A 10564-nucleotide genomic window follows, 5' to 3' on the forward strand; every position below is an offset into this window, starting at 1 on the left:
AAAAAACCTACACACACATATGCATATACCAGTCAGTCAGTTTAAGACTTCACGTCCGATTAGACACTCTTGACACATGAAAAAGAACTGAAAAGTGTGCCTAATGTTTGACTTTAAAGGCAGGTAACATGAGTAGCCTAATGTAAAATGTTGAAAAGGTTTAATGGAATACTTTTATCAAAAATGCAGCACTGGGATGGGCTTTTAAGAATAGTTTCTTTGGGGAAGGTGATTCATTTTTACAATTTCATGATAGTTGAGAGAGTCAGACTTTTTGGCAGCATTCCATTTAGACTGCAGCCTAAATGAATGGGTTTGTGCCAGCAGAAAAAAAAAACTGGAAACAGAGGGGGGTAGCAGAGTAAAAGGGGACAGTAACACAATACCTAAAAACAGACTTTAACTGCTCCAACTATGTTTGACAGGGTTCTTAAGCAGAGACCCAGGGGATTCAAGATTTCAGAGGGCACTGGCAAATAGCAGTTGGTGTCAGAAATCATTCAACAAGAGTTTATCTTTATCCAACAGACTGCTACACTGCAGTATTGTGCAGCCACTCGCTAAGTGTTCAGGCAGGAGGGTATAGATGTCTATGTCTGAGAACATGCACACTGGCAGGGCTCCAAAAGCAACACAGAGGGTTCAGAATTCACCCCATCATGTTCTCCAACCTCTTGAGGCCATCCAACTCACAAAGTGGGTCAAGGTTTATCCTGGTTCATGTGCAATTTTCTGGGGTCATCAGAGATCACGCTGAGACACAGAGGAAGGCTTTCAGAGTCCAGGTGTGACTTCACCAGTATTACGTTAATGGTCTTCTGTCAGGTCAAAGAGACTTAAGGAAAGCTGGGGGAAAATGGGGGTTTGGGATAACTAAGTATGTCATGCATTCAGTGGCAGGCCTGCTTTAGCTGACTTTCTGACACTATGAGCATCAGATGGATTTTAGAAAGACATTTTTGGTAGTTGGGCATCATATTTTGTATCATCTTCCAAGAATACATTTCAAAGAAGACAACGTGGTTTCAAACTGAAAAACAAATGCTTTAAAGGATTGGTAGATATTTTGGGAAATATAATCATTCGCTCTCCTGCCAAGAGTTAGATGAGAACATTGATACCACTCTCATGTACGGTAAATATGAAGCTACCGCCAGCAGCCCGTTAGCTTAGTTTAACCCAATGACTGGAAATGGGGAGAAACAGCTAGCCTGGCTTTGTCCAAAGTAAAAAAAAAAACACACAAAGCATCACATCTAAAGCTCACTTGTATTATATCACACATTATATCATCTTGTACCATATCACATTTGTTTAACCTGTACAAAAAAATCCAGTGTAAAAATGACAAGTGTCAAGGGGTTTATGTCATGGACGTTTAGTAAGAACTGGCAACTGCGTTCGAGGTGGAGCCCCGTTCATTCCTATGAGAGTTGCTCAGGGGTGCATGAAGCCATCATTGAGCCAGAAATAACCCAGATAATCAGCGCTGCTTCCGCACTGTGCGGCTCATAGAGCAGGCACACTAGAAAGCTCCGCCCGGCCGAGCCGGCTAAATGATTTAATCAAGTGGCTCTTCTAGACTTTCCAAACATTATCAGACTGAATCGATCAAATTCTGATGTGAAACGAGTCATTTCCGAGAGTTGTGACGATCAAAACAATTTACCAACTGATTTACAGACGTCTCTTTCGCCATGTAAGTCTGTGGGAAAAAGTATTTTTGGGCCAGAGGGCATCAAGTGATGGGCCAGCAGTTGCAATTCCACCATTTGGCCACAATGTTCAATTTGCTTCAAAGCACAGAGCCCTTCCTAGGGACCTGGTTAATGTTCAGGACTATTTCTTGGCCGAAAGAAGTGACTTCCTGGAGTCTTGTTGTCAATGTAAGGTTGCCAGGCAACCAGCAGAGACTCCATTGTCCAAATCTGCTGTTACATTACTAAGCAACAACAGTATGGTAATGTTGCTGGAGAAATTAAAGCCCATTGATAGATTAACACCTTCCTGCAGCTGGCTTTAATGTTTCTTTGTCTTTGGCTAAATAGGGCAGGACTGGTTGATATGGCTGACATCAATATTAATAAGAATAATTTTCTCATTTATTTTTAATGTTCTAATATTTTTCACTTTTATGTTCATTGCACCCAACTGTATTTCACTTCTATGCACTCTATCAGACAAATCTCATCACATATACAAGAAAAACTAGAACAACTTCACTTAAAATATGTTGGAATTATTATTATTATTATTATTGCCTAACCCTACTCCTGAGATTTGATGGTGACTATGTACTGTCAGGCTGCTTTCTCAAGAGCAGGTGTGACATAATGATACGGGCCTCAAAATATGCTGACTAATTAAATGGATCATACTGTATATGATATATTTAGTTATACGATCCCCTCGCCAGTAAATGTTGAGAAGGTTATATACAGGTAAGACTGTTGTGGTTGTATATTCGGCTCTAGGGCATTGATTAGCACACTGCATTAACATCACAGCAAAGCTGCCAAACAATCATGCTGTTCTGCACCGAAAAAATAGACAGGACCTTTCACTGGAAGAGACGAGTCACAACAGGAGTCTTGTAATGAACCTCTTGACTTGTGAGGCACTACCAGAAAAACATTTAGCTGCATTAACAGTTATAATGTCTGTGATAATTGTGGGCATCAAATATCAGCAACACTTGCTTGTGTTTTTTCTGTTTAGGGCCTTTTCACATATCTAAAAATATCAACAAAATAAATATGCTATATATATCTGCCAAGCTAATGAAGTTATATTTATAGCCTTGGTTTTAAAATAAGAGTAAGGTAAGCAGTGGGAATTCATTAGATTTAAGCAGCAGAATGAGGGCAGTGTTATCACAAATGGCTGCTTTGTGCACCATGAAAAATGAGCTTTTTCTTCCACAGTCTCAAGGGAGGAGGCCAGTGACCTTCACAATTTCCCCCCAAAACAGCAGTAGCTACATGGAGGGGCAACCATGGGAGGCTATGAAGGGAGACGCCGGTCCTCATGAGCACAGGGGGTCTGAGTCTACCTGAACGGACCACAAGGAAACCCTTCATGAACCACCCTCCACTCTCTTATTTACACTTACAAACACATACAGACATGAACGCACGCACGCACGCACGCACGCACGCACGCACACACACACACACACATCCAACTCACCCCCCCTCATACACACACACACACACAAACACATCCAACTCACCCCTCCTCATACACACACACACACACACACACACACACACATCCAACTCACCCCCCCTCATACACACACACACACACACACACACACACACACACACACACACACACACACACACAAACACATCCAACTCACCCCTCCTCATACACACACACACACACACACACACACACACACACATCCAACTCACCCCCCCTCATACACACACACACATGCATCCAACCCCCCCACCCCACACACACACACACACACACAAAATTAATGCTTATACAGCACTTACTGTAATATGTAAACTGTAATTCTACAGCAGTTAATTAAAGAAAAATGTATGACATAAATATGTGCTTGTGCCAAGTTACATTAATTAAATCGTGAGTATGTACATGTATATTCCGAACTTTTTCCCCCATCAGTTTTCACTACAGTACATGCAAACCTATTTCAACCTTCCCACACTGTTTGTTCAGCCCCAAAAGGCTTTCCCTGCTGGAAAAAGCAGTGGTACACTGATGTTTACTGTAACCATATTCCATTTCAAACACATGTAGCTTTTTGCAGTCAATGCTCTAGTGTGGCTGACCTTCTTAATCTCATCTCCAAACAAAACTGCACAAATTGACCATCGACAGCATTACATGCTCCAGCTCCTGTAAGAGCTGCATTGACACCTTACATGATAAACAATGTTAGCCAATGCAGTCTTAGTTAGGAGACACAGCTAGGTTGGGAAATGGTAAACACTTGAAAAAAGGGTTTATCGATACCATTTGATGAGGTGGGACTGAGTCATCATCGTGGTTACATGTTGACTCTGACATTATGATGTTCATGAGAAGACTACATTTTCTGTATAATGCTGTATAATAAGTATATGATAATATGTATCAGATGTACTTACCTACATGATATCCCCTGTGCATCCCAATTGGTCTGTATTTTTTCATTTTTGATGATTAGTTTTTTTGCCTTTCCGTTACAGAACAAACATTCTACTAGAATAGCATAGGTACAACGAATGCTACAAATCTAAATAATGTTCCACAGCTTGACCTTGCCCTTAAACTGTGTCACTCATACCCTGTCTGTGAGACTGGCCTGTTTGACTAGCGGCTGGTCACGGTCCATCTGGCTCTGAGAAAGCTGCTCCCTCAGGGCCCTGCTCTCCTCCAGCTTGCTGACCTCAGCGCTCTCTCCTGGGATAAGGAAACCGATCATGCATACAGAAGTGTCAATCTTACCACATCAGGTATAATGATAACTGATATCCAGCAAGGTAGATTTATTCAAGCTCTCTTTCCTACCAGCTGGCTGCTCTGCCAGGTTGCATGTGATGATCTGCCGGATGCGGGTGGAGACAGACGTGACACCGGACCCCTCTCCATCACCCTGAAGTGTCAGAGTCCTCTCTCCTGAGCTGCCATGAGAGTGAAGCAGAGACTCCTCCAACTTCTACAATCATACCAGTCACACATCACATAACTGAGCAGGACATGTCAACATGTCAACATAGGAAAAGCAAAAAGTTAATGCAATCAAAGATGGCTGGATTCCATTTATGCTAGCTGCTTTAGTTTCAGGGTCTTGGGTTAGGGTGTATGCTGGCTCACGACTGCCATGGTTTACTGGGACACTCAGTAAATACAACGGAGCCATTGTTATTATTATTAGAAATAAATGTCAAAGTTCAAATGTACTTGAGTAAGTACTTGTACACAATTATTAGCATCAAAATATATGCTACTTTAAGTACCATAATTATGCAGAATGGCCCATCTCACAATAACATATACCTTATAATTGCATACTGATGGGTAGTTACTTTCGTTGTTGAAAGAAAAACTTACAAACACAGTACTAAAGTTGTTAAACAGTGCTCGGTAACTAAATCACCTTAATGATAAGTTAGGATGTTATGCTGCTTTACACTTCTAATGCACTAGGCTTCTTTTCAGAGGGAAATACTGTACTTTTTAAGCGTTTAAACATGAACGACGCTAAGAGTGGACAACAGGCAAACAGTTGCTATGTTACCCATAGATACATATACTATACCGTATATATACTATCTATGCTATGTTACCAACCTGAATCACAGCCTCCAGTCTGGGCGAGTGGGCCCCGGTCTCCCGTTGAGAACTCATTGTCAAACTGGCCCAGCTTGAACAAGAAACTTCTCATTTGACGACCCAGAAAGCTTGCTGTAACGCTAACTCAGGTTAGATAAACCTAGCATGTCATTAAAATAATGTAATAAGACATAAAGAAAAGTCGTACGGAACTTAAACCTACATAAAGAATGGCTAGAGAGTTATGAAATCACTGCCATCAAATTTTAGCTAGCTAAGCCAAGAAACTTTAGGAGCCACTGCAGGCAAGTAGCAGTCGACGTTGCCCAGGTGACCACGCGCTTCCGGGCCGTTGCTATAGAAACAGAATGCTGGCTTGGGGTGTTTCCATGGCAGGGCAGACGCCATGACGGGTTAATGATATAATTTTATATATATATATATATATATATATATATATGTCCATGGTTAATGATCGTCAGGGTGAACACCGGTTCCCAAAGAGGATTTACTTTTCAGGAACACATTTTTATTAATAATTCAAACATTTCCAGTTCCAAACACTGTCATACTATGATAAATACATTGATTACACATTACATACTCTGCAAAGATTTAATAATTCAGAAGTACCATTCAATAACACAAAAGGAATTCAGATCTCAAACACATGATACAAAGTATACATAAACACCTGCTGAGGCCCTAAAAAACAACCAGGAATACCTGAGGATCATGTAGCACACTATTCTGGGGCCCAATGACACCCTGGGATGAACATGACATACTGCTTATGATAGGAACATGTCTCTGTAAAGAGGTTAGAGGCCATTATGTTAAATCTATGGGGAAAAGCTCAGACCACTGGGATGGATCAAGGAAGATGGTGCAGACTCCACTGTAGAACCAAAGTCTTGGCAGTAAGCACTCCACCTCCCAGGTGTTGCTAGTTCGGTTGTAGACCTCCACCTCCACACCGTAGTCCCCCTCCATACCTTTCCAATGGCCTCCAGTGACATACAGCTTCCCATCCAGCGTTACCAGGCCGCCGTTCTCATGGAGCATGTGGAGAAGCTGGACCTGTAGAGAGGGAAATGTCAACATATGGCTATAGCTATTAGCATTAATAAAAGGGATTGTATTGAGCAGTGATATAAGCCCACCTTCTGCCACATGTTTGCATCTGGATCATAAGAGTAGACTTTCTTAGTGTTGTCAGCAAGCAGATATATAGTTCCATCCACACAGACAGAACGAGGAGAGGACAAATACTTTGGGAGGAATGGGGAACAGATGCTGATCCAGCTATCTGTAAAAAACAAAAAACTAAACATGTAAACACATATAAAGGTCAGACAAATATCCATACTGAATTTAAAATGGTTTAGTTCTGCAAACTTGTTAAAAGGATATAAAGAAAAAAGAATGGTAATTTAAATAATAACTTTATTACCAGTCAACACAATAGGTGGGATAACATTAAGATGATACTATTAAGTAAAAGCTTTAACTGTGAAATGTTTTCTTTATCATCAAGAACTGATCAATAATGACTAACACTCAACTAAATATGTAAAAGACATGGGGAACCAGGGCGTCATTTAGAAACAAATACTAAAAGATGTGGTTGTATGGTACTGCATACATGAATTTAATATTGTAAATGCATTTCCAAAACATTTTTTTTTTTTTTTTTTTTTTTATTGTTGTAATTAATGTTTCAAATCTCTTGCCAATATAGATTTAGGCATGAGGTTTGCTTGGCTCATCCTTACCTATAACAGGGTTGTAACACTGCATGGCCAAAGCATTGTACTTCATAGCACACGAGCCAATCACATAGAGCTTCCCATGACACGCTGTGGCTGTGAAGTTCGTCACATATTTTAGGGCGGGGCATGTCAAGGCCCAGGTGTCGCTGTAAGGGTCATAATGCTCAACTTCAACACGATTTGACGTTGTACCTAAAGGAGGGAAATGTAAGTAGAATTATGCTCTGATAAATGTAAACAAATACAAATACAAATACATTTAAAGATTCGAGTTCATGGCAGCACAAACCCACATCTAAAATGCCCTGTTCCTAGAACCTGGCCATATTTGAAACTATTCAACCACAAAGAAGAAATGCTATCACAGTAGAGGTAAGCCATTAAGGGCAGATGAGCTGCTCAACTTTTCCATTGTGCTGCAGGTTTAAGGCACCACATGCAGGACTGTATTTATTTTTCTTACCTCCAATGACGTAAATCTCCCCATTGAGCGTTGCCGACGTGTGGTTAGTCCGAGGCCGGAGCATGGGTGCCACAGTAATCCACCTCCCCTCTCTTGTGATATACTTCCAGGTCTCTGTGGTGGACCAGGTGTTGGTATTTGAACCTCGCGAGCCCCCTGTCAGGCAGACAAGAACACTTTGTCAAAAGTCTGACAATGTTTTACATTCCTTACAAGAGAAATGAGTTCTGTTAAAAAACTGTTTATCATTACTTCTTTGCCTTTTGCCCCTCGAGTTTCTGTGTTGTATGTACTTCACTCACCTGTGACATACACATCATTGTTCAAGGAGACCATGGCGTAACCCCACTTGTTAGGGTTGGGGAAATTAGGGAGCTCATGCCACTGTTCTGCAGAGAAAAAGAAAAGGGAGTTAATGTTTAAACATCATTCAGAGAGAGAAAGTAGATACATGTTTTTTACAAATACAGTATGCCAAATGAAAAATGTATACAGTACCAGGGAAATTGGGCAAAGACGCACAAATGTCCTCAAGGACCATTTAAATGACAGTACACTGTAAGTCAAAGTTAGGTCGAGAAAGGAAAAAAACTGTTAAAAAATGTAACTATACTGGCAGAGCTTTCAACATTGTGGCTCGAGTTGTCATGCCTCAACATAAAACCAGAAATCTTAAAATGAGATGCAACAATCTTTTTGTGACATGAATGCTTTCTTCCAGCTCTGCACTATAAAACTCTCATTTGAGGAACTGAGAAGATGATCCAATTTTGTCACATCCAGACCACATTCCCACAGAGCTGTTTTTCTGTCAACGCTACATTTAACGACCTAGGACTCATCTGCCAAACTGTTGGGAAATGGATTCTGGACTTAAACAAACTTGAAATTTTGATGTGTGCAAAACCTGTTGTCGTACTTGTAACTGTGTTGTAAAAGGCACAGTTCCTATGCAGCAGTCTTTGCAGTCTTGGGTCTCTGTCCTCTTCATCTGAGTCATCTTCATCATCTGAGTCATCCAGTGAACGACCTCCCATTACCACCAGCACCTCTTGCAGGTTTGGTTGTGGACTCTGAGGGTCCAGTCTGTCTGTATTTTCTGGTGCCAAATCCATTTTCTAGAAAAAGTAAAAGTCATGATTGTTTTTGGAAATCTACTCAGATTGTGCAAACAAAGATAAGAGAGAGTATGAACTCACTAACCTCTCTGTGAATTTTTTCCACAGCCTCTCTGCAGCTGGGAGAGGCCTGCACCAGACTGTCCTTCAGCAGGGTGTCAGCCAGGTAGTCCAGGCTGAGCAGAGGGAGACGGGACAAGGTGAGGAGTTCAGGAAGGTGGCAGAGCCGAGACTCCTGGTGCCTGACCCATTTCAGGATGGCCTCCACACGGGTGCACTCTGTCCGGATTTGTAGTCCTTCGTCGGACAGGCAGGCAACCAACCTGTCCTTTCCCAACAGGAGAAACTCCTCACCTTGTTGCACAGCCTCAAAGTTCTCCAAGAGGAAGGCCCACGCTTTGGCCATCACCTCAGGGCAGCCATGGATCGCCCCAAACTCCAGGATTCCCAGACAGTTGGTTGCATCAATCTGGTGCTGAAGGTATCGGCTGCACACGGCTCTCACTGTCTGGAACTGCAGCTGGCTGGAGGTGCAGATCAGCCCCTCCACATTGCTCTGGTTGATGGTCAGTTTGCCTGTGTAGGCAAAGTCCAGCAAGCAGCTGAGTATATCAGGATCGACATTGTGAAGCTCCACACGTGCAGCTATGCTCTCCACAAAGTCCCCTGAGAACATGCTGTGGAAGTACGTGCTGCAGAGGGCCAACACGCCACGGTGACAGGGGAAGTCCCGACCGCCAGTGCTCAATGTTACATCGACCAGTTTGGGGTGAGAGCAGAGGGAGCGCAATCCCTCTAGGATGCTCTGAGGATGGGAGGACAGGCAGAAGTCCAGGTCATCCACATTGCGCACCATGGTCAACTTCAGTTTAAAATGGAAGCCAAATTGTCTTTCAGCAGGGATGGTCAAAAACTGAGTTCAAAGCTAACCTGTAAGTGTAGGAAAAAATACATTAATATGTAGAAGAAATCATTCTAAAAACCTGTCTAAACAATGTTTATTTTCCACAAAAGATCAGCAATAACTTGAAAAAAGTGGTATATGATCGGATATTTCTTTCATTTTACAATATATCATAAAATAAAGTGTGTTTTGTATTTTTACAATGGTACAAATAAAAAGGCCTAAAAGAGTTTTAAGTTTAATAGAAAAAAGTGCCTTGTCTTCTCAAAGGTGGAGTCTGCGTATCTAATCCAATACACTTTTGTCAAATTCTATCTGCTCACGGTCCTCTGTCTTGTACTGTGTGCACTGAAACCAAATCCAGTTTTTATCCACAGCCTTGGCTCTGTAAATGGGAAACAAACAAAGTGGCTTGGACTGAGCCACACAACACTATTCCATTGGCGCTCGTGCACAGGACAGGGCAGGGGGAAAGCCATGGCATACTGAAGGAGCACTGATGAGAGGGGTGTATTTGTTTGGGTTTTGAGTTCAAAAATGTACAATCTTTGTCCAGAATTGCAGACTCCACCAGAATTGCAGACTCCACCTTTAAGTGTGGCATCACTGTGTTGTAACAAGTCCTACAAAGTACTTTTGGCTCATGATTAGTATGATATACAGTTATAGTATGACTCTAATCTCCTCTGAAGGTCACAATAGATTACATTTCCTAAATACTGTTAAATGAGAAACCAACAACAAACTCACCACAGAAGCAAAGAATGGAAATAATGGCTCATCCTTCCAGTAAAAAAAGCAGTTTGTAGCAGAGCGGCTGGTAAGATCAACATGGAGTCGGCACCATGGCCAAACGCTTTTGCCATGTCACTGGGACAGGCTGCCTGTCTTTCAGCTATTTTTAGAACTGACAGTGACACTGTGCTGAAGTCAGATTCCAAAAAACAAGCATGGACACACAGCTGCTGTTACAGGCACATACTATTCTCAACAGGCCTGGAAGATAGCAAAG

The 10564-nt window shown here is 41.9% G+C and overlaps 2 protein-coding genes across 7 annotated transcripts in view; both read right to left on the minus strand.

Annotated features, from left to right (window-relative positions):
- sned1 (sushi, nidogen and EGF-like domains 1) overlaps positions 1–5392 on the minus strand; it is a 59294-nt gene extending 53902 nt beyond the window's left edge. For all 5 annotated transcript variants that reach the window (XR_004898807.1, XM_031311517.2, XM_036007290.1 and 2 more), the window contains exons 1-3: positions 5314–5392; positions 4531–4678; positions 4307–4422 (exon numbers count right to left, since the gene is read on the minus strand). Coding sequence is in view for 4 of the 5 variants with exons in the window: in XM_031311517.2 (XP_031167377.2) it covers positions 4307–4422; positions 4531–4678; positions 5314–5370 (321 nt within the window). In the remaining variant the exon portion in view is untranslated. The remainder of the gene's footprint in view (positions 1–4306; positions 4423–4530; positions 4679–5313) is intronic.
- Positions 5393–5896: 504 nt separating this feature from the next.
- klhl30 (kelch-like family member 30) lies at positions 5897–10440 on the minus strand. 2 transcript variants are annotated; one of them, XM_031311521.2, is made up of 8 exons: positions 10303–10440; positions 8734–9578; positions 8450–8648; positions 7833–7919; positions 7531–7686; positions 7071–7259; positions 6459–6604; positions 5897–6375 (listed from the first exon to the last, which is right to left on the minus strand). In XM_031311521.2, exons 2-8 carry the CDS (start codon positions 9502–9504, stop codon positions 6127–6129), a joined length of 1797 nt encoding a protein of 598 aa, XP_031167381.1. In that variant the 5' UTR covers positions 9505–9578; positions 10303–10440; the 3' UTR covers positions 5897–6126. The 2 variants fall into 2 exon arrangements, with proteins under 2 accessions (XP_031167381.1, XP_035863203.1); XM_036007310.1 differs by having other exon boundaries at positions 8734–9453; positions 10303–10429.
- Positions 10441–10564: the final 124 nt, after the last annotated feature.

Source organism: Sander lucioperca, chromosome 11 (genome assembly GCF_008315115.2).
Source record: "Sander lucioperca isolate FBNREF2018 chromosome 11, SLUC_FBN_1.2, whole genome shotgun sequence".
NCBI classification, from domain to species: Eukaryota; Metazoa; Chordata; class Actinopteri; order Perciformes; family Percidae; genus Sander; species Sander lucioperca.

Coding starts and splice junctions, on each gene's coding strand:
- klhl30 (XM_031311521.2), bottom strand. CDS start 9,504: ATGGTGCGCAATGTGGATGACCTGGACTTCTGCCTGTCCTCCCATCCT. Junction 7,687..7,832: donor CAATGATGTGTATGTCACAG/GTGAGTGAAGTA, acceptor TCTGCCTGACAG/GGGGCTCGCGAGGTTCAAAT. Junction 6,605..7,070: donor GTGTTACAACCCTGTTATAG/GTAAGGATGAGC, acceptor TGTTTTTTACAG/ATAGCTGGATCAGCATCTGT.